Here is a 23,525-nt window from a genome sequence, read left to right as displayed (position 1 = left end):
GCTTAGGGAGCCGCTGACTCACCGGCCGGCCCCGCCCTGGACCTGGGGAGGGGACCGGAGGGGGCGGGTCTGCGGGGAGGGAGGTCCTCAGGTCTCCCCGAGGCCCAGGGATTAAGGGTGTTCAAGTAGGGGTGTTTTTTTTTTTTTTTTAATTCTTTGGTCTTTTCCTGAAGACAGGATTTTTTTTTCCTGCCTCAGTTTCCCTGCTTTACTCACCAGGGTTGCCCTGCCCCGGGTCTCACACTGGGAAGGGGTCACATCAGAATGGAAAGATTCTGCAGCCCTTGCAAACTCTTGTTCCAAGTTCTAGGATGCTGGGACTGTGGATGGGAAGGAGAATTTAAAAGTGGGAGCGGGGAAGGATAAAAAGTAGCACAGGGAATGAGAGTGAGGTGGGACGGTGTAGTGATGGGGAGAGAAGCAGCTTCATGGCACCAAGAGAGAGGTCCCCATCTTTAGTACTTCCACTTCTGTCCCCCCATCGGGGGCCCCTTCCTGTGCCCCTTGACCTCTCTGACTAGTAAGGTTGCCTTGGAGATGGTGAAGTTATCTTAGCCCAGGGTTAGAGCTTCACTGACCCGTAGGGTGGGTAGGGTGGGTGGGATCTGGATCGATCTTGGGGATAAAGCAAAGGTCTGGTAGAAGGGGACAGCTAAATCAATAAGAGGACAGAAGAAAAGTAAGGCTCTTCCCCCAGAACCTTGATTTTGAAGGTGTTATTGCATTTGATGCCCTGTTGTAAAAGCTCCAACATATATCCCACAGCCATAATCTAAGCTCCACATCCTAAATTTTTCTCTTTTGTCCAATCATCTTTTTTTTTTTTTCTTTCTCCCACCAGTCCTAGGGCTTGAGCTTGGGGCCTAGGCTCTGTCCCTTAGCTTTTTCCCTCAAGGCTGGTACTTTACCACTCAAGCCTCAGCTCTACTTTCTGCGTTTTTCTTTTCTTTTTGCTGATTAATTGGAGATGAGTCTCATGGACTTTTTAGCCTGGCTTTGCACCGGTATCCTCAGCTCTCTGTTTCCTGAGTAGTTAGGATTATAGGCATGCGTCACCAGCATCTAACTAGTCAAGATTTACAAGAGTGAACTACTGGTGCTAAGGTCAATCATTCTCTTTTTCACTCACCACCCTCTGTCCAACCAAAGACATACAGTCCAGCATGGTAGATTCCAAGGCCATAGAAAGGAAACAGGTCATAGAAAGGAAAGTCTGAAATTTAAGAAAAGGAACAGACTAGAGAGGAAGAGTGGGGTGGAGTGATGAAACAGTGCTGCCAGAAATCAGCAGTTAGTGACTTCCTCTTGTGCTTCCTCTTCTTGGGGGGGTCGCGGGTTCTTCTCCCTGGGGAGGTTTATCTCTCACCCCAGGAAGAAGGAATATATTTATAGTGGTTCCTTCCTTGAACTGAAACCATTTGTATAAGGATGTAGAATGAATTCCTAGAGTGGAATATGTGAATTCTCTCTGTACATGAGACCACTTCCCATGATGGGAGTGGGGGTTGAAGCTACTTTACTTTCCTATTTCTACCCTTCAGTGTCCATTCAAGGATCTGCCATTTCCACCCCTGTACTCCCCCTACCCCCCCCCCAAAAATAAGCAAACAAACAAAAAACAAGACCTCATTAGGAGAGGCTCAGGTACATAGGGCCAGCTTTAGGCTTGAACAGGTTCGGTAGCCTCTCCCCTGCCTGTCTTTACTCCGACAGCTTTGAAAGTACAGCTGCCTGGATCATTGATCAATATTGACTTTGGCTGGTGTGGCCACCTTTGTGACCTGAACTGTCTAGGTAGCAGGCAACGCTGCCCTCTTCAGGAACCACCCAGCAATCCTCCTGGATTGGAGACTGGGCTGTAATCCCCTAAATCCTGAATCAGAGAAATTTCACACCCATCTTATCTCCTTGCCCTTGATTTTTTTTCTCTCTCAATAGGGTCTCTTCTTTCTTTCTGCAAGCTTCTTTTTCCAGGCTTCGTCCCTTCTCAATAAACCAGTCCCTTAATCTTTTCATGCAGCAGGTTGGAAAGTGTGTCCCTCCCTGCCACTCCCCAGAGCTGTCACCAACCTTCAGCAGGTTTCCATAGCTCTTGTTGCTCAACAATTTCTCCTGGATAACCATTAACCCAGCCCTTAACTCTGTTCCCCCACCTTTCCTACCAGAGGGGATTTTCTAACACTGGTCAGCACAGCCAAATCTTCTGACACCTTTCCTAACCGCTCCTCATCAGTGTACCTAGAACAAAGCTGAGGAAAAAGATTATTTAAGAGATTTTTTTGTTGTTGTGCGGGAGGGGGGCTTAAGAGATTTTTAAATAAGTATTTATTTCTACCTAGGAGCCAGTGGTTCATGCTCTCAATCCTTAGCTAGTCAAGAGGCTGAGATCTGAGAATCATGGTCCTGCCTGAGAGGAAAGCATATGAGACTCCTTTGGTTTGTTTGTTTGTTTTTGTTTGCTACTCCTGGGGCTTGAACTCAAGGCCTGGACACTGTTTCTGAGCTTCTTTGGCTCAAAGCTAGTGCCACAATGCCACTTCTGGCTTCTTCTTCTTCTTTTTTTTTTTTTTTGCCAGTCCTGGGCTTGTACTCAGGGCCTGAGAGCACTGGCCTTGGGCTTCCCTCAAGGCTAGTGCTCTACCACTTGAGCTACAGCACCACTTCCAGCTTTTCTATGTATGTGGTACTGAGGAATCGAACCTAGGTCTTTGTGTATGTTAGGCAAGCACTCTACCACTAGGCCAAACTCCCAGCCCCACTTCCAGCTTTGTCTGAGTAGTTTATTGGAGGTAAGAGTCTCTGGAACTTTCTTGTCTTGGCTGGCTTTAAACCATGACCTTTAGATCTTAGCCTCCTGAGTCGCTAGGATTATAGACACGAGCCTCTTCTCTCCAATTAATTACCACAAAAAGCCTGAAGTGGATCTGTAGCTCATGTAGTAGAGGGCTACCTATCCTTGAGCAAAAAAGCTCAGCACTCAGGTTGTGAGTTCAAGCCCAGACCAACATACACACATACAATATATAAATAATACACACACACACACACACACATATATATATATATATCCCCAAATGCTTCCCTTCATTTTTATTCCTCCCTTCCCCAAGCACTCAAAATTAAGCTTCATGAAACAAGCTTTATTAGGGCCATCACGTAGAGCTTATGAGCTTATCACCTGTTCCAGAACAGGCACTAAATAGGAGCTGAATGAATGACACCTGTTATTGGGGGAGTACACTAGGGTGGGAAGGTATGCACATGTCCCTGTAGGGATGTAGGTGTTTTAATGAAGTCTACTTAGTTTAAAATTCGGTGTGATTTGGATATTTCCATTTCAGGGAGGGCTATGAAATAAAACTGTGTCTTTGTGGAGGTGGTCATAACTTGTACCCAGGAACAGGCAAAAGAAGAGCCTTTTTTTTTTTTTAGGTCGGTGGTAGGACTTGAACTCTGGGCCTGGGCGTTGTCCCCGAGCTCTTCAGCTCCAGGCTCCCACCCTACCCCTGGAGCCACAGCGCCACTTGGGGGTTTCTGGTGTTTAATTGGAGATAAGAGGCTCCCTGACTTTAGGGCCCGGGCTGGCTTTGAACCTCCGATCTCAGCCTCCTGAGCGGCTAGGACTACAGGCGTGAACCACCCTCCAGGCTGAAAGAGGAGTCTTGTTTCTTATGTCCCCTTGTTTATGTAAAACACTCCGTGTAACTCTCAGATTGTTTGTCAGGCACTGTTCGGAGTTCTTTATAAATATTAACTCGGAGCAAATATTAACTCAGAGTCGTTGGCCAGGGTTGAATTAATTTTGCTTCTCTCCACTGGAGGGGGGAGGGGAGAGCAGGAAGAAAGAAAAATGCCTCTGTCGCTTTAATGCTGGCCACCAGACCACAGCCAACCCCTCCTCCTAACAGCCAGAGACCCTTCCCCAGGCGGAAGTCGAGCTACGCCAGCCGTCCCCACCCGGTTCCGCCCCGCGTCAATCAAAGACCCGACACGCTGAGGATCCCAGACCCAGCTGCTAAGCAACGGCTAAGGGCGGGAAGTTTAAACGCTTAGGCGCCGTTGGAAAATTAGCCAATCAGCACCCAGACCCTTCAGTGGCTCCCCGCCTCCTTTGTACCTTTGTCGAATCACCAACCTAGCATCCTGGGCTCTCTGACCAATAGCTATGAAGAGGGCGGGACGTGTGCGCGCGCAGCCCGCCCAGGCGGCGCGCGCATCCGGCGCGCCCTTCCCGCCAGCCTTGGGTGGTTTATCTGTGGGGCGGTCGCGAGCTGCTCAGGATTCCCCGTGACTGAAAAGGCGGGAAAACGCCGCGAGGTGGCCGCGGTGGTGGGGTGATCGTGGGGCGTGGTTGGTAGCGGCTGAGAAGGTTACACTTCTACAGGTCTTCTCTCCGGACCCTCAAACCTCCCCCCATTCCAAGCGACGAAATCTGTGTGGCGCGCAGGGGCTTCCGAGTCTTATTTTCGTGAAATACCCGCGAAGCCCCCCAGCGTGCCTCCTCTACCTGTCACCACAGCCCTCCATGCCCTCCATAATGAAATGTCACTTTCCGCATCCGCACAGCCTTCAAGTCCATGGCTTCCTTCCGAGCAACCCCAGGCCGAACTCCACAGGGCCCGGGATCGAGGTCGGCCTCAGCCAGCTTCCCTTCCCCGGTGCTGGAGCCTGGAGAAATCAGAGAGATCCAGGAGGAGGACGAAGAGGAGGAGTCGGCCGAGGTCTCTAGTGGAGTTGACAGGATGTCAGGGTGTTTGAATGCGAGGGGGTTGGGAAGGGCTGGGCCAGCCACTCGCCCTCTACCCCAACCGCGAGATGAAATGATGAACGAACGGTTAATGTAGCCTCCACAAGTCCTATACTTCCCAGTGATACAAATAATTGGGTTCCTTTCTTCCTCGTGGGGCAGATCCATCTATGTGTGCTGTGGAATTCAGGATATCTGGCTATGGCCTACTATGACACTAGTGATTCTATTATCCACTTTATGCCGGATGCCCCCGACCATGACAGCCTCAAGCTTCTCCAAAGAGGTGGGGACAGAGCCAAGAATTTCTCTCCTTTATAGACCTGCAAATGTGTTTCATTCATATGTCCTTATTTGACAACTTAGGATTGATTACTAAGCACTTTTGCCTGTTACTCTGGGCCTGGCTGGGTACTGTCCCTGACTTTTTGCTCAAGGCTAGTACTCTACCACTTGAACCAGAGCACCACTTTCTACATTTTCTGAGTAGTTTATTAGAGCTAAGAATCTTTCTTATTCTTCCTGCCAGTCCCAGGCTTGAGCTCAGGGCCTGAACACTGTCCTTGGGCTTTTTCAAGGCTGGCAGTCCGCCACCCGTGAGCCACAGCACCACTTCTGCCTTTTTCTGTGTATGTGGTACCCAGGAATCGAACCTGGGTCTTGGTGCATGCTGGCAAGCACTCTTATCACTAGGCCAAACTCCCCACCCCAGAGCTAAGACTCTTATGGCTTTCCTGCCCCAAGATCTCAGATCTCAGCTTCCTGAGTAGCTAGGATACAGAGTAGCTAGGATTACAAACTTGAGCCACTGTCACCCAGCCATTTCATTATTCTTAAGTGTTTGCAATGTGTTAAGTGCTACAGGTATAATCCTGAGCAGGTAAGACATGACTGCCCTCAAGGGATTTAGTCTAGTGACAATCTTCAGGACATCCTTCTTTCCTGCTAGCACTTTGTGACTTTTATAAATCCCCTAGGAATGAGATAACCTGTACTACTAATGTGCTCAGGACTTCCTACTTTTAGAGAAAATCAGAGAGTGTGGGTGTGTGTGTTCCCTTTAACTCCTTAGTTTTTCTTCTCTTTCCAAGTTCTAGATGAAATCAATCCACAGTCTGTTGTTACGAGTGCAAAACAGGATGAGAATATGACTCGGTTTCTAGGAAAGCTGGGTAAGGGAGAGGGAATATGACAAAGGACTAAGTTATGAAATGTTCCAAGAGGCTTGAATAGAACTGGGTGACTGGGAAAGTGGGATGAAGGCACAGATTAAGGTATCTAGAATAACCATCCTCTTTTTGCCTCCCACAGCCTTCGAGGAACAGGGAGAGCCAAAGAGACCTGAAGTTGTATATTTGCCAAGTGTGGATTTTGGTATCTCCTTTGTGCTTTGCATCCCATTCTGATAGCCCTCCCCTGCTTCACCTGTCACCAGAGATCTATTCTCAGCCTTTTTTTCTGTATGTGTGTGTGTGCTGGTCCTGGGGCTTGAATTTAGGACCTGGGTGTGGTCCTTGAACTTTTGTGCTCAAGCCTACCACTCACTATTTCTGCCACAGTTCTGCTGGCTTTTTTGGTGTTTAATTAGAACTAAGAGTTTCATGAACTTTCCTATTCAGGTTGGTTTTGAACCATAATCCTCAGATGTCAGTCTCCTGCATAACTAATATTGCAGGCATGAGCCACCAGCACCAGGCTTAGCATTTTTTTTAAAACTCCACCTCTTCATTTCCCATGACCTCCTGTTTAATCTCTCTTGTTCTTTAACAACTTCCAGTGAAGACTTGGGTTAGTCATTTTTAGGGACAAGGGCTTGACGTGAGTGGAAAGAGTGATAAAACTTTATGAACAGGGGCCAGGAGTTTGGCCTAGTGGTCAAAGTGCTTGCCTAGCATGCATGAAGACCCTGGTTCGATTCCTCGGTACCACATACATAGAAAAAAGCCAGAAGTGGTGCTGAGGCTCAAGTGGTAGAGCTCTAGCCTTCAGAAAGTCCAAGAACAGTGCTCAGGCCCTGAGCTCAAGCCCAGGACTGGCAAAAAAAAAAACCAAAAAACTTTATGAACAGTTTTGTTGAAATTTTCCCCTTTAAGTCATTTGTTGATATTTAAAATAAAAGGAAGAAAAGAAAAGGGACCTGCTTTGGTGACCCTGAGGGCCAAAAGACACTTTTGTAAACTTCCCAGGTTTGTAAAAAGTGCAGGTAATGTTCTATATTAGGACATTAGCGATATTAGTTCCTTTAACAATATAATCTTTTTTTATTGTAAGTAATAGAAGAGTTACATTATATTCTCCAGATAGAAGGTGCATTTCTTCACAAACATTGATACCCTTCTCCTGTTTTTGTCCCCATTTCTCTTCCCCCATCCCCTCCCCTACCAATATAATCTTTTGGACAAACTCCCTGCCAGTTCAAGATAGTCAGCTTTCTTTCTCTCTTGAATCAGTTATCTCTTTTTATTTTCCTTCTGAATATAGTAAAGAATCACAGTTATGATCAATTAAAAATCATTATAATGTGCCTATTTTATTTCCCAGGTATTCCTCCCCCCCCATTTCTTAGATTGTGCTTTTAGCCAAACATCTTTCTATTATACATATAGCATAAAGAGAGAATTTAAATAAGTATCTGAATTTTTTTTTCTATAGCTTTCCATTAACTACCATGTTAGCTTGGACAAGTTACATCATTTATCTTGCTTTTACTCTCTTGTTCTTAAAATGGAGTGAAAAAAAAAATGCTACTAGTCCTTTCCCTCCCCAACCTCCCACATAGGTCTAGAGATAAGCAAGCAACGTCTTCTTTCTGGAAACTACTCGTTTATCCCAGAGTCTATGACTGCCACTGAGAAAATCCTCTTCCTCTCCTCAATTATTCCTTTTGACTGCTTCCTCCTGGTGAGCTGGAGCCTGTGGGTAAGGGTGGGGGCTATGTGGCCAACTAGAGAAAAGCACAAGCATGCCAGTCTAGGGGTACATTCTGGAAGGTACTGGCCTATTCCTAGAAAATAATAATTTTTCCTAGTGCTGTGCCGCCTCTAGGATATTAGGATTTACCCCTGCTGAATAAGTAGGGAACTTACCCAGTGCTGATCCCCTCCCAGGTTCGGGCTCTTGGAGGATTGCTCAAGTTCTTGGGTCGAAGAAGAATTGGAGTTGAACTGGAAGACTATAATGTCAGCGTCCCCATCCTGGGCTTTAAGAAATTTGTGTTGTAGGTGATTTACTCTAATCTCAATCAAAGTAAAGTGGGACTGGGAGGTTTAAAAAGTGAGCCCCAGGTTTGCAGATGGGGCAGCACCTCAGTGGGTGTAATGTGCTAGGACAAACGGGATAAAAGGGGCAGTGGAGCTGTGGGGAGAAGATTGAAATCATCTTCAGAGCAGGGAGATAAGGAGTGGAGTTTCTTAAATGAACTCAGATTTCTCATATCCCAGCTACCTTGTGTCTGTTTTTTGTCCTCAGGACCCATCTGGTGAACATAGACCAAGACACTTACAGGTGAGGAGGTACAGGCAGTCTGCCATTTTGAGGAGAGAAAAGGATTGAGTCTAAAGCTCTAATAATTTTAATGAGGCTTTATTTTCCTTAATCCTGGGGCTATTAAGTATCTGTACCTGATGAAAGGAAAGGATGATAGATAAAAGAAGATAAAGGGAAGGAAGAAAGAAAAGCACATCTTCCTGCTTCCTTGTCTCCTTCTTTTGTTTCCTCCTTCCTTCCCTTTTCTATGCTGGGAATAGAGGCCTGCTGCATGCTGGGAAAATTCTTTTTCCCCCCGTCTATCATCTTCCTTTTCTTTTTTTTTTTTTTTTTTCCCTAGTCCTGGGGCTTGTACTCAGGGCCTGAGCACTCTCCTTGGACTTTCCCCAAGGCTAGTGCTCTACCACTTGAGCCACAGCACCACCTTCGGCTTTTCTATGTATGTGGTACTGAGGAATGGAACCTAGGCAAGCACTCTACCACTAGGCCAAACTCCCAGCCCTCATCCTCCTTTTCTGAGGCACAGAAAAATGAGGGATAAACGTTGCATCAAGACAGTCTTAGGGGTGGGGACTTGGCTCACTTGCTGGGGCAGTTGGCCAATGTACACAAAGCCTTACGTTTAGTCCCCCCCAGGGTGTGCTGGGAGAATATGATCTCAGGAGCATTGTTTCGATCCCCATTCTAATTTTTCAATCATCGATTCCTTTTGCCTTCAAGAATCCAGATCCCCAATCTCTTTCATTTCTCCCTAACAGTGTTCTACAGATTTTTAAGAGTGAGTCTCACCCCTCGGTGTACAAAGTAGCCAGTGGACTAAAGGAGGGGCTCAGCCTGTTTGGTATGTGTGACCCATTCTTCTCCATATGCTATAAAACCTGCTGCAAAAACAGTTGGCTGCCAATTTAAATCTCAGCCCATTTCTTCCCATGGCATTCCCATTACCAATTTTCTCTTCCACACCAATGCAGCTTTCAGAATTGTAATTCCTTTGAGTTTGTACCTGCTCCTTTATCTCACTCTAGCTATAGTGTTCTCTGCATCAGCTATGATCACCAATTCTGTATTCATTCCCTTGGTCTATATGAATGTTTCTTCTAGTTGGGAACCTGTGACTTTCTGAGGTCCTGTAGAAAAGAGTTATGTCGAGCCTGGAGTTTGGCCTAGTGGTAGAGTACTTGCCTAGCATACATGGAGACCTGGTTCGATTCTTTGGTACCACATACATAGAAAGAAAACAAAAGCCAGAAGTGGTGCTGTGGCTCAGGTAGTAGAGCTCTAGACTTGATAAAATCCAAGGATAGTGCTCAGACCCAGGACTGGCCAAAAAAAAAAAAAAAAAAAAGGAGTTATGTCACTTGGTAACCGCCTCTATTTGATTGGCAGTTTTTATGACAGGCCCATGGCTTTAGAGTATATTAAGGACAAAACCGAAAGTATCTGCATATCTCAGTGAGTTGTATGTAATTTTTACGGATGTGTATTGGGCTCTTGGTGAGTCATAGCGAGGCCTGATCTGAGTGTTTTTCCGGCTGAGTGTTCCTGTGAGTGTCCATTCCGTCCTATATCTCCATGTATGGTAATGACAGCCCAGCTATGTGGCTAGATGCCAACTTTGGCAGCTTTTTTTTTTTTTCCTGTGTATCTGAACTCATAAGTCATCTTGCCTTATAAAAAGTTCATTTCCAGCTAGGCATGGTGGCTCATGCCTGTAATCCTAGCTACTCGGGAGGCTGAAATCTGAGGGTCAAGATTCAAAGCCATCCCTGGCACAAAAGGACCTGAGACTCTTATCTCCAAGTAACCCCTAGAAAATGGGAAGTGGGGCTTGGCTCAAGGGTAGGGCTGTAGACTTGAGCTAAAGAGCTCAGGGACAAGGCCCAGACCGAGTTCAGGCCCCATGGCCCACCAAAAAGAAAAAAAAAAAGTTAATTCCCTATCTTTTACCTCCAGGAATTCTCAATAGATGCCGCTGTAAGTGGGGAGAGAAGCTGCTCAGGTGAGTGGGCCCAGACACTACAGACACCCCCAAATTCCATGTATATTTCATATACTGATATCTTATCCTCTATAGATCCTATATATCACTCCATCTACTACTAGTAAATAACTGCCCTTTATTGGATACTAGCTAAGTGCATCAATTCTTCTAGTAGCACCATGTAGTAGCTGCTGATATCTTCAATTTATGTTGCCAGCAAGATATACATTTCCTACTGATGATAGAGACTTAAATGCATACAAGTAGAAGGAATAATACCACAAAAACTAGTATAACATAGGGTAATATCTTTAATACATAAAAAAGTTACCAAGACATGTGAAAGGGTATCAATGTATGTGAATTAATGCAACTTCTATCTGGCAAATATCATGTAACCCTTTTATTAATTACAATAAAAAAAAGAATCAAGTGATAACAAAAAAAATACATAAAAAAGTCATTTCACATACATGCTAACTGGGTGTGATAGTGCATACCTCTAATCCCAGCATTTTGGAGGCTAAAGAAGGAGAATTGAAGTTGTACAATGGTAGTGCACTCCTGAAATCCTAGCTACTCAGGAAACTGAGACCTGAGGAAAGTCCATGAAACTGTTTTGTTGTTGTTTTGGTTTGGTTTTTTGCCAGTCCTGGGGCGTGAACTCAGGGCCTGGGCAGTCCTTGGACACTTTTGTCTAACGCTCTTCCACTTGAGCCATAGCACCACTTCCAGCTTTTTCTGTGTATGTGGTACTGAGGAATCAAATCCAGGACTTTGTACATATGAGCTGAGCACTCTACCACTAGGCTATGCTCCCGCCTCTCCATGAGACTTTTTTTTTCTTTTTGTCAGTCATGGGGCTTGAACTCTGGGCCTGGGAGCTGTCCCTGAGCTCTTTAGCTCAAGGCTACTGCCCTACCCCTTGAGCCACAGGGCCACTTCTAGTTTTCTAGAGGTTAATTGGAGTTAAGAGTCTCACGGGCACTTCAGTGTCTAGGCTGCCTTTGAACCCCATGAGACTTTTATCTCCAAAAAGTTGCCAAAACAGGAATTGGAGCTGTGGCTCAAGAGGTAATGCTCCAGAATAGTAGAACATTGGTCCTTGGTTCTGTTCTTGGAAAAGCAAAATTACAAAACCAAACAATAGGACTAGGAATTTGGCCTAGTGGTAAGAGTACTTGCCTAGCATTCATGAAGACCTGAGTTCATTCCTGGGTACCACATACTTAAAGCCAGCAGTGATGCTATGGCTCAAGTGGAAGAGCGTTAGAAAAGGCTCAAGAACAGTGCTCAGGCCCTGAGTTCAAGCCCCAGGACTGACAAAACAAACAAACAAAAAGCCTCAAAAACAATTCTCTAATTTTGACCTATTTTCTGATGACTCAAACTAGTTTCTGTAGTTTTAAACTCTGTATGTAGAATGCTAGTTGCATGGGCCAGGAAGAAGAAGGAGAAGGAGAAGGAGAAGGAGAAGAAGGAGAGAAAGAGGAGGAGGAAAGAGGAAGGAGGAGCAGGAGAAAAGAGGAAGGAGGTAGAAGGAAGAAGGTGAAGAAGAAGAAGAGGAGAGCAGGAGGACGGCTAATTGCATATAATTTCCACACATGGTTTCTGTAGGCACCTCAGAGTCAGATCATCCAAGCTGATGCCCTATAGACCCGCTCTTCCTGAACTTTTTTTTTTTTTTGCGGGTCGGGGTTAATGGCATTGCTGGCAGTGTGCTTCTTAAGCTACGAACCCTGGATTGATGCTTATCCCTCAGTCCATATTTAATTATTCACTAATGCCTATTGATTCTATCCCAGCATCACTTTTACCCTCTTCCCACTGCTTCAGTTTTGGCAATCATTCTAACTTGGAACACTGCATTTGTCTCCAGATTGGTTTCTTTACCTCTAATCTCTTCTAATTAAATAAGCATAGATGGCATATTTATTTATGCTAACTTATTAAGAAATGACACACACAGCACACAGTCATGAACAATATATATATAAATATTTGCAAGTTCTGGCTTGAACTCAGGTCCTATTCTTGGACTTTCTCAAGGCTAGAGCTCTACTACTTGAGCCTCAGCGCCATTTCTGGCGTTTTTCTATGTAAGTGGTACTGAGTAATTGAACCTGGGTCTTTGTGCATGCTATGCAAGTACTCTACCACTAGGCCAAACTCCCGGCCACATGAACAATAATTTTTTAAAAATCTGTGTAGTCACTTGGCTATTCAAGAATAAGGCACTCTTGTATGAATGTGTGATTGTATATGTTGGTACTTAGGCTTGAAATCAGGCTTTCTCTAGATAGCTTTTTCATTCATATCTCAAGCCTTAGTACTGGTAAGAAATAAAGAGGAAGAGAAGAAGGAAGGAAGGAAAAGAAATAAGGGAAGAAAGAAAGAAAGAAAGAAAGAGAAAGAAAGGAGCTAGCTGGGCTTGGTGGCTCACACCTATAATTCTAGCTACTCAGGAGGCTGAGATCTAAGGATCAAGGTTCAAAGCCAGCCTGGGCACAAAAGGACCTGAGACTCTTATCTCCAATTAGCTTCTAGAAAATGGGAAGTGGGGCTTGGCTCAAGCGTAGAGGGGTAGCCTTGAGATGAAGAGCTCAGGGACAAGGCCCAAGCAGAATTCAAGCCCCATGACCCACAAAAAAAAAAAAGAAAAGAAAAAGAAAAGAGATCAGGTGCTGGTGACTCATCCCTGTGATCCTAATTATTCAGGAGATTGAGATCGGAGGATTAAGGGTCAAAGCCAGCCCAGGCACTAAAGTCTATGAGATTCTTCTCTCCAATTAACCACCAGAAAACCAGAAATGGCACTGTGGCTCAATGGTAGCTAGCCTTGAGCTGAAGAGCTCAGGGACAGCGTCCAGGCCCATAGTTCAAGCCCTGTGACTGACAAAGCAAAACAAAAACTGGAAGTGGTACTGCGGTACTGTCAGGGACAGTACCTTGGCCTGGAATTCAAGCCCCATAATCATACCTCCCCCTCCCCCCGCAAAAAAAAAAAGAATAAGACATTCTCATATGTTCCTCTTTACTTCAAATGTTTCTCCTTGCAGAGATAGCCTTTACTATGACTTATAGGCTTACTCCACATGGAACAGCCAATGTATTTTCACAGGAAGGACTTGAAAAGACAAATATGTGTGTTATTAACTAGAGATACTTTCATAGCCAAATACAGACATGCAAATGCATACTGACTCACTCCCTCCCACACCACCACAGAGAAAGTAATAGTGTTGGCACACACTGTTAAAACACACTGTTCTAAAATATTGACAAGCTCCATCACATATCCACATGGAATAACAAATGGTCTTATCTATCAAAATCAGGCTATATAGACACAGTTTTGACACAACCAATTTTCAATAAGCACACATAAACACATAGATAGAACACAGAATATTCCTATAACAAGTTGGAAGTACGTGTCATCACAGTCTCCAGGGAGGGACTTCTATATACATTTTGGAGAATTGAGATCAAGACAAGAATGAGTAGTAGTGTGATTTCTAAGCTTTCTACCCCAACCCTCACTTCCAGGCTGTGGTTCACACGTCCAACTCAGGATCTTGGGGAGCTCAGTTCACGTCTAGATGTCATACAGTTTTTTCTGCTGCCCCAGAATCTGGACATGGCTCAGATGCTGCACCGGCTCATGAGTCACATCAAGAACGTGCCTGTGAGCCTCGGGAAGGGGAGCAGGGATGGGGGAAAGGAAGGTGAAGGCTGACATTGGATGTTGTGTTTCTTGAGAGATATCCAGGCAGGAAAGGGGAAATGACCGTTTCCTTGTCTGCCTTTAGCTTATTCTGAAACGCATGAAGCTTTCCCACACCAAGGTCAATGACTGGCAGGTTCTGTACAAGGTAAGGCCCTCCCCTTTCATTGATTAAAAAAAAATCTTGGGGCCGAGAGTTTGGCCTAGTGGTTAAAGTGCTTGCCTAGCATGCATGAAGACCCGGGTTCAATTCCTCGGTACCACATACATAGAAAAAAGCCAGAAGTGGTGCTGAGGCTCAAGTGGTAGAGCTCTAGCCTTGAGAAAATCCAAGGACAGTGCTCAGGCCCTGAGCTCAAGCCCAGGACTGGCAAAAAAAAAAAAAAAAAAAAAAAATCTTACTCTGGTAGCCTCCATTGAAACCCTTCTACCTCTGTTCTCCTGAGTGCCACCACACCCCTTCTAAAGGCCTCCTTTCTAAAATTCTGAAGTCCAAGTTAAATTTGGACAGTGTTCTAGACCTTTACACTGTTACTCTGTCCAACTTTATGATACAACTCTCAAAAACAAAAAAAGCCAGGCACAGTGGCTCATGCCTGTAATCCTAGCTACTCAGGAGGCTGAGACCTGAGGATTGCAGTTTAGTACCAGTCGAGGCACTAAAAAGTCCGTGAGACTCTTACTTCCAATTAATCACCAGAAAACTGGGAGTGGCCCTGTGGCTCAAGGGGTAGGACAGTAGCCTTGAGCTGAAGAGCTCAGGGACAGATTCCCAGGCCCAGAGTTCAAGTCCCACAACCAACCAAAAAAAAAGTGTGTTTTTTTGTTTGTTTGTTTGTTTTTTTGGTCAGTTTAGGTCTTGAGACCTGAGCTCTGTCCCTGAGTTTTTTCATCCACCAGGTTAGTGCTTTACCACTTGGAACCACAGTGCCATTTCTGGTTTTCTGGTGGTTAATTTCTGGTTTTCTGGTGGTAAGAGTCTCGCAGAGGAGCCTGGAGAGTGACCTAGTGGTAGAGTGCTTGCCTACTATGCATTTGTGCTTGCCCTGGGTTCGATTCCTTGGTACCACAAATATAGAAAAAGCTGGAAGTGGTGCTGTGGCTGAAGTGGTAGAGCACTAGCCTTGGGAATGCCCAAGGGCAGTGCCCAGAGTCTGCGTTCAAGCCCCATGAGTGTCGAAAAAGAAAAAAAAGGGACTGGGAGTTTGGCCTAGAGGTAGAGTGCTTGCACGAAGACCCAGGTTCAAATCCTTGGTACCACATACATGGAAAAAAACTGGAAGTGGTGCTGTGGCTCAAGTGGTAGAGCACTAGCCTTGAGAAAAGTCCAAGGACAGTGCTTAGGCCCTGAGTTCAAGTCTCATGACTGGCAAAAAAAAAAAAAAGCCAGCCTAGACAGACAAAATTGAGACTCATATCTAATTAGCTAGCAAAAAGGTCCTAAATAGCCAGGCTAGTGGTAGGGTGCTTGCTTAGCATGCATGAAGACCGGGTTCAATTCCTCGGTACCACATATCTGGATAAAAGCTGGAAATGGTGCTGAGGCTCAAGTGGTAGAGCTCTAATCTTGAGAAAGTCCAAGAACAGTGCTCAGGCCCTGAATTCAAGGCCCAGGACTGGCAAAAAAAAAAAAACAAAAAACTAAAAAGCCCAAAATAGAGGTATGGCTCAAGTGGTGGAGCATGAACCTGGTTAGAGTACCTCAGTTTGAGCACCAGTACTGACATGTATAAAAGAATTTAAAGCTGGGTGTCAGTGGCTCACACCTATCTGTAATCCTAGCTATTCAGAAGACCAAGATTTGAGGATTGTGGTTTGAAGCCAACATGGGGAGAAAAGTTCCTGTGAGACTCTTATCTCCAATTAACCACTCAAAGACTGGTAATAGATATGTGACTCAAAGTGGTAGAATGTTCTAGCCTTGAGCAAAAGAACTCAGGAACAGTGCCTAGGCCCTGAGTTCAAGCTTCATGACTTGACAGGGAAAAAAAATAATTTAGAGCGAATAATGTAACTAATCCCTTATGCCACTATGTTGTTACAACACTACAGCTAATGATTATTTTATCTATATTTCCTCCACCTTCACTTCTTTTTTTTTTTTTTTGCCAGTCCTGGGCTTGGGCTCAGGGCCTGAGCACTGTCCTTGGACTTTCTCAAGGCTAGAGCTCTACTACTTGAGCCTCAGCACCATTTCTGGCTTTTTTCTATGTATGTGGCACCAAGGAATCGAACCCAGGTCTTTGTGCATGCTAGGCAAGCACTCTACCACTAGGCCAAAGTCCCGGCCCCTTCACTTCTTATTTTTGAATCAACATTCATTTGTAATGTGAGTTTTTATGAATATTTCCACATCTGCACACAGTGCACTTTATTCTGGTTCTGGAGCTTGAACTCTGGGCCTTGCTACTGAACTTGAGTGTCACAACTTATGGCTACCAGGGACAAGAAAATAACAGACACCAGACTGAGGAATTGAGGTTTGGGGCACCAGGGGCCTGAAGTCTTCCTCCAGCTTCATGTGTCCTGGGTTCATTTTATAAGGTATTTATTGACAAGGGTACAGGTGTGTCCATGTAGAAAAAGTAAGGTCACTGTAACCTTGAAGTCACAAGCATCAATCATATGTGGTATACTCAAGTGATAAACAATCTTTTTTATCTTAAGAAGCAGGTGCAAGCAGCAGGTGACTGACAATATAGATTTTTGTCTATCCCTAAATACCCAGAAAGTTTGGTGTGGAATTAGCCTACACCTAGGATTGGAATCTGAGGTCTTTGAAGCTAGGAGTGACTGGGCATTTCAAGAGATTCTCAGTGTTCTGAGAGTTTAGATCCTTTCAGATCTCACAGCTTGCCTTTTGGGGACTCACACCTGCTCTCTTCAGCTCAAAGCTAGTGGTCTACCAGTTTGAGCCACAAGGCAACTTCCACACAGTGTACGTTGAGCAAATTCATCCCTTCTATCATATCCCCTTTCCTTCCCCTTCTCCTAGTACGTGGGAGGCCAAATGTGAATAACAATTGCTCAATAGTTATCTTTCTTTGTAGCCTTAGGTTTATAAAAAGTGCTATTTCCTTTTTAACTTTTTGTTGTTTTGGGCCTTTAAGCTCTTCTCGGTCTTTTTTTGTGCTGGTATTTCTTAGATAGTCTCGTTTCCTCATCAGGGCACCTGTATCTCCAGCCACCTATTTTTGGCTTTCTGTGCATGACAGGCCTCCACTACCACACCCATCTCCTTCCTTGAGATGGAGTCTTAAAGACTTCTCTGGCCTGGTGCTGATAGCTCATGTCTGTAATCCTAGCTACTCAGGAATCTAAGATCTGAGGACTGCCGGTTCAAAGCCAGCCCAGGCAGAAAAATCTGTGAGCCACCAGAAAATCAGAGGTAGAGCTATGTCTCCAAGTGCTAGCCTTGAGCAAAAGAGCTTAGGAACATTACTCAGGCCCTGAGTTCAAGCCCCAGGCTCCCCTTTATAGCCCCCCCGTTAAAAAAAAAAAAAAGATGTGGTGGGCTGGGAGCATAGCCTAGTGGTAGAGTGCTTGCCTAGCATGCACAAAGCCCTGGGTTCAATTCCCCAGAACCACATACACAGAAAAAAACAGAAGTGGTGCTGTGGCTCAAGTGGCAGAGTGCTAGTCTTGAGCAAAAAGTGTCCAAGGACAGTGCCCAGCCCTGAGTTTAAGCCCCAGGAATGGCAAAAAAAAAAAAAAAAAGACTTGGCCTAGTGGTAGAGTGCTTGCCTAGCATGCACTAAGACCTGGATTCGATTCCTTGGTACCACATACATAGAAAAAAAAGCCAGAAGTGGTGCTGAGGCTCAAGTGGTAGAGCTCTAGCCTTGAGAAAGTCCAAGGACAGTGCTCAGGCCCTGAGCTCAAGCCCAGGACGGCACACACACACACACACACAAAAAAAAACCCCCAAAACTTATTTGCTCAAGCTGTCCTCAGACTGTGATCCTCTCAATTTTAGCCTACCAAGTGGCTAGGGCTACAAACAGGAGCCACTAGTACCTGAACTTTTTCTTGATTTTAAAATGTTACTGTGTCTTCTCACATTGGTTTTTGTTCTTCTCACTCTGTCCATATCCTCTCCCCTTCTCTCCCCCGAGTGAGCGGTCATCCCCCCTCTTGTGTTTCTTCCGCAGACAGTGTACAGCGCCCTGGGTCTGAGAGATGCCTGCCGTTCCCTTCCCCAGACCATTCAGCTTTTTCGGGACATTGCTCAAGAGTTTTCTGATGATCTATACCACATTGCCAGCCTCATTGGGAAAGTGGTAAGTGGAAGGAAAGAGACAGGGAATCTGGCAGAGACAGGGAAAAGGATGGAGAGGGAGGAGAGTGTGGAGAATGTGGTGTGGGAGGTATATAGGCTGATGAGGTGGTGGCAGACACTGAGAGTGCTTGGAGGGTTCAAGTTCAGGGATAGCAGGGGAAGTGCTGGCCAGGATGACGGTACAGGGTGTTAAGAGCCGGACTGCCCCTTTTATCTCCACAGGTGGACTTTGAGGGCAGTCTTGCTGAAAATCGCTTCACTGTCCTCCCCAACATAGATCCTGAAATTGATGAGAGTGAGGGTTGAGTGTGGGACCTGCCTGGGAGGCAGGCCGGGGGTCGGGGGGGTTCAGCAAGCCACCCCCACAGGTAGGGATGGTCAGAGCAGTGAGAACAGGATCCTCACTTTCATATCCTAGAAAAGCGAAGGCTGATGGGTCTTCCCAGTTTCCTCACTGAAGTTGCTCGGAAAGAGCTGGAGAATCTGGACCCACGGATCCCTTCGTGCAGTGTCATCTACATCCCCCTGGTGAGGGCAGGAGAGGAGGTGGAACCACCAGGGGTCTTTTTTTTTTTTTTTTTTTTGCCATTTGAGGGGCTTAAACTCAGGGCCTGAGCACTGTCCTTGGACTTTTTTCTCAAGGCTAGAGCTCTACCAGTTGAGCCACAGCACCACTTCCAGCTTTTTTCTATGTATGTGGTACTGAGGAACTAAACTCAGGCCTTCGTGTATGCTAAGCAAGCACTCTACCACTAGGCCAAACTCCTGGCCCCCACTGGGGGTCTTTTTGAGGTGATAGTAGGCTTTTGGGGGCCATATTGGTAGCTAAGAGAACTTGTGAATGTCACCTTTGTGTCACTTTCGTCCCTGAAAGGCCTGGGGTATACATATAAGAGTCTTTGGGCTTCCCCTAAGGAAAGGCGATATCTCCCAATCCTATGTCTTTACTCTCACCAGATCGGCTTCCTTCTTTCTATTCCCCGTCTGCCATCTATGGCAGAAGCCAGCGACTTTGAGATTGAGGGACTGGACTTTATGGTGAGAGCCTCAACGTCCTGGGAAAGTGATGAAGGAAAATGAATCTGCATGTGAAGGAAGGATCTTACTCCATTACCACTACCCATTGGTGGTTTTCCTTGGAGCTTCACCACCACTGAGACAAAGGAAAAGAGTCGTTGGTTGGGTGAGGAAAATGGAAAGCCCATTGCTTTGAACTCTCGTTCCCAGTTTCTCTCAGAGGAGAAGCTGCACTATCGGAGTGCTCGAACCAAGGAGCTGGACGCATTGCTGGGGGACCTGCACTGTGAGATCCGGGGTGAGAGGAGTGGGGCTGGTGGGAGGTGGGCAGCTGGCAGAGGCTCCACTGGCCTTTCATCCTGCTGTGTCTCTCACTCTGTTCTGTCTTCCCCATCTTTGACAGTCTCAGACTCTGGCTCAATCTTCGCATGCCTGGGTCCAGGTTTCCTTGTAGTCTTTGTCTCTCCTACACTGTGCTCTGGAGCTGACCCTCAGTTCCCTTCCTCACTGCCCCAGACCAGGAGACGCTGCTGATGCATCAGTTGCAGTGTCAGGTGCTGGCACGGGCAGCTGTCTTAACCCCGGTACTGGACCTTGCTGCTCGCCTGGATGTCCTGCTGGCTCTTTCCAGTGCTGCCCGGGACTACGGCTACTCCAGACCCCGCTACTCCTCCCAGCTCCATGGAGTAAGAATCCAGAAGGGCAGGTAAGAACAAAGGACGATGGTGACATAGATACCACAAAGTGCCCAAAGGAGCCATAGTCTGGGGGAGGGTTGGGGTTGGCCATCTGGATCCATGTAAAATACTTTTTTGCTCACTACAGACACCCTCTGATGGAACTGTGTTCAAGAACCTTTGTGCCCAACTCCACAGAATGTGGTGGGGACAAAGGGAGGGTCAAAGTCATCACTGGACCCAATTCCTCAGGGAAAAGCATATATCTCAAACAGGTGAGAGGCCCTACATCCTGACGTTTAGCATGTCCTGGACCCTAGCATCTCCCGCTGATCCCCAACCTGCCAGCCAACCCAAGTCTTTTCATTTTCTCTCTGAGAACTGTGTTCTAAGGCATCTTTATATGACTTGAATTCCCATGATCCACCTCTAAATAGGTCCATGCTATTACCAAATGGGCCCCTGCTCTGTCTAAAGCCTGGCGGGGGGGAGGGGCATGTGTTGTATACCTTTGTTCTTCTTTTACCTGGTGTCCATCTCTCTTTGATCTCTCATCCTCAGCTAAGCCTCGCGTTTATGTTTGCCCACACCACCAGTCTCCATGTCTGTCTCCCCTTTTGTTCAGGTTGGTTTGATCACTTTCATGGCCCTGGTGGGCAGCTTTGTGCCAGCGGAGGAGGCAGAAATTGGGACAGTGGATGCCATCTTCACCCGAATTCATAGCTGTGAATCCATTTCCCTCGGCCTCTCAACCTTCATGATTGATCTCAATCAGGTCAGAGGGAGCAAAGGGAGGAGGGATGGGGATAGGGACAACAGAGAAGGAGCTATTTCAGAAAGGAGCAGAATGCAAAAAGTGATACCAAAAACCTCTCTTGAGAGCTGGGTGCTGGTGACTGACGCCTGTAATCCTAGCTATTCAGGAGGCTGAGATTTGAGGGTTGAGGATCAAAGCCAGCCCAGGCAGGAAAATCTATGACTCTTATCTCCAGTGAACCACCAGAAACCCTGAAATGGTGCTGTGTCTCAAATTAGCAGCACACTAGCCTTGAGCAAGAAGCCCAGGGACAGTGTCCAAGGCTCTGAGTTCAAGCCCCATCACACACACACACACACACCCCAAAAAAGAAAAAGATAAAAATATCCCTTGAGCTTTTGCTTTATGGCAAGGAAAGGATGAACAAAACAGTGGGCCTTTAGAGGACTTTAGTGCTGATGCAGCTTCCCGTCTACCTCATGCCCACTAGGTGGCGAAAGCAGTGAATAATGCCACGGAGCAATCTCTGGTCCTTATTGATGAATTTGGGAAGGGAACCAACACGGTGAGAGGGGAACTGAGAAGAGGGACAGGGAGAGGGAGGAGGTGGACGAAGGTACAATTGGGTATATCGGCTTGGGAAAGAACATGGATGTGTGGGCAGAAAAGAAAGAGAACATGAGATGGGACAAGGCAGGGCAGGTGCAGAGGCACCGCTGGTGGCGCCACCCTCTCCCGGCATGCAGGTGGATGGACTCGCACTTCTGGCTGCGGTGCTTCGACATTGGCTGGCGCTTGGACCCATGTGCCCTCACATTTTTGTGGCCACCAACTTCTTGAGCCTTGTTCAGCTACAGCTACTACCTCAGGGACCCCTGGTACACTATTTGGTGAGGAAGCTAATCTACCCCAGTGACCCTTAAATTGAGCATTTCCCCAAAGTGAGGAATAGGGGTTCCATAAGCAAGAATCATGTCCCTGTCCTCTTCTCAGTCTGCACAGGAATTAGCCAAGGTTTTTTTTTTTCCCCTGCAGGAAGCAGGGTGGTTAATAACACATTGCCTCCCGAACCCCCCCCCCCCCACTTTTTTTTTGTTGGTTGTAGGGCTTGAACTCTGGGCCTGGGTGCTATCCCAGAGCTCTTCAACTCAAGGCTACTGTCCCACCCTTTGAGCCACAGCGCTACTTCTGATTTTCTAGTGGTTAATTGGAGATAAGAATCTCAGGGACTTTAGTGCCTCCATTGGCTTTGAACCACAATCCTCAGATTTCAGCCTCCTGAGTAACTAGGATTATAGGTGTGAGCCACCGTACCCAGCCTGTCCCCTCTTTTAAAGCTTTTAATTTTTAATTTTTGTGGTAGAGAAGAATTGAACCCAGGGCCTCATGCATGCCAGGCAAGTACTCCACCACTAAGCCACATGCCGAGCCTCTACACTGCCCCCTTTTGTTTTCTTTTAAGACCATGGAGACCTGTGAAGATGGGGATGACCTTGTGTTCTTCTACCAGCTTTGTGAGGGGATTGCTAATGCCAGCCACGCCTCCCACACTGCTGCCCAGGCTGGCCTACCTGACAAACTCATTGCTCGTGCCAAAGAGGTGATGAGATTCAATGTTCAACCACTTCCACCTCAGGGCTCTCCTTGTCCCTCCTCTTGGAGAGCTGGGCTTCTGGGCCCCAAATACAGCTCTCCCCTTCTTTAACTCCCCGTACCTTTCTCACCTTCCATCCTGCTCCTAGGTCTCAGACTTGGTCCGCACCGGAAAACCTATCCAGCCTGTCAAGGAGTTGCTAAAGGAAAACCAAATGGAAAAGTAAGTGCATGGCCCCCAGAGCCTTCTCTGCAGCTCTTCCACTCCTAGGCCTCATCAATCCTGCTTCCAGCACTATACCTTCAATGGCACATTGCTTCTTTCTTTCTTTTCTTTCTTTTGTCATCAGTCAAAACTGATGGGGCCTGAACACTGGGCACTGTCCCTGAGCTTTTCAGCTCAAGGCTAGCTCTCTACCACTTTGAGCCATAGTGCCACTTCTGGTTTTCTGGTGGTTAATTGGAGATAAGAGCCTCATGACTTCTGTACCTGGGCTGGCTTTGAACCTCAATCCTCAGATCTCAGCCTTCTGAGTAGTTAGGATTACAGGTGTGAGCTACCAGTGCCTGGCCACATTCCTTCTTTCTTAAATCCCTACATCCTCAAGATGATGGGTTTCTTTTTTCTTTTTTCTTTTTTTTCTGCCAGTTCTGGGGCTTGAACTCAGAGCCTGAGCACTGTCCTTGGACTTTCTCAAGCCTACTAGAACTCTGCCACTTGAGCTATAGCACCATTTCTGGCTTTTTTTGTTTTTTCTTTCTATGTATATGTACTGAGGAATTGAACCCAGGTCTTCATGCATGCTAAGCAAGCACTCTACCACAAGGCCAAACTCCTGGCCCAAGGTGATGGGTTTCTTATGCAGACTGTCTCCTCAGCTCAGAGACTTAGTTATCCATTCTTCCATAAACCCCGCCATTCAATGTCTTCTTCAGGTGCCAACAATTAGTGGATAAGTTCCTGGAACTGGATTTAGAAGATCCCAGCCTAGACTTGGACATCTTCATGAGACAGGAAGTGCTGCCTGCGGCCACCACCATTCTCTGACAGTCCTCCCTGACTCTCTGAGGCCCCAGGCCTGCCATGCCCTTTGTTTCCTTATCCCCTTCAGACCCAGAGTCCTCAGTTTACCTAGAAAAATTTGTTTCATAGTAGGAATAAAGTGGTTATTTTTTAAAATTATTTCCTTAAGCAGTCCACAGAGGAATGTGCCTTGTCTCAGTGAAAATACAAAGGTACTTCTGTAGGGGTACCCCAGAT

At 46.3% G+C, this 23,525-nt stretch overlaps 1 protein-coding gene across 1 annotated transcript; it reads left to right on the top strand.

Annotated features, from left to right (window-relative positions):
• Positions 1-4,406: 4,406 nt before the first annotated feature.
• On the top strand, positions 4,407-23,440 carry Msh5 (mutS homolog 5). Its single transcript, XM_090356059.1, has 24 exons — positions 4,407-4,721; positions 4,910-5,033; positions 5,839-5,919; positions 6,059-6,121; positions 7,527-7,648; positions 7,855-7,964; positions 8,216-8,251; positions 8,992-9,074; positions 10,187-10,232; positions 13,764-13,902; positions 14,027-14,089; positions 18,093-18,221; positions 18,443-18,515; positions 18,639-18,748; positions 19,178-19,258; positions 19,448-19,535; positions 19,754-19,943; positions 20,063-20,189; positions 20,540-20,689; positions 21,162-21,236; positions 21,418-21,561; positions 22,134-22,271; positions 22,414-22,487; positions 23,201-23,440. The coding sequence occupies exons 1-24, from the start codon at positions 4,578-4,580 to the stop codon at positions 23,310-23,312; spliced, it is 2,502 nt and encodes an 833-aa protein (XP_090212185.1). The 5' UTR covers positions 4,407-4,577; the 3' UTR covers positions 23,313-23,440.
• The last annotated feature ends 85 nt before the right edge of the window (positions 23,441-23,525 follow it).

This window comes from Megascapheus bottae, chromosome 22, assembly GCF_031878675.1.
Source record: "Megascapheus bottae isolate mThoBot1 chromosome 22, mThoBot2.hap1, whole genome shotgun sequence".
Lineage (NCBI taxonomy): Eukaryota > Metazoa > Chordata > Mammalia > Rodentia > Geomyidae > Megascapheus > Megascapheus bottae.
Note: the sequence above shows the minus strand (reverse complement) of the source record. Positions and strands in the feature narration are given on the sequence as shown.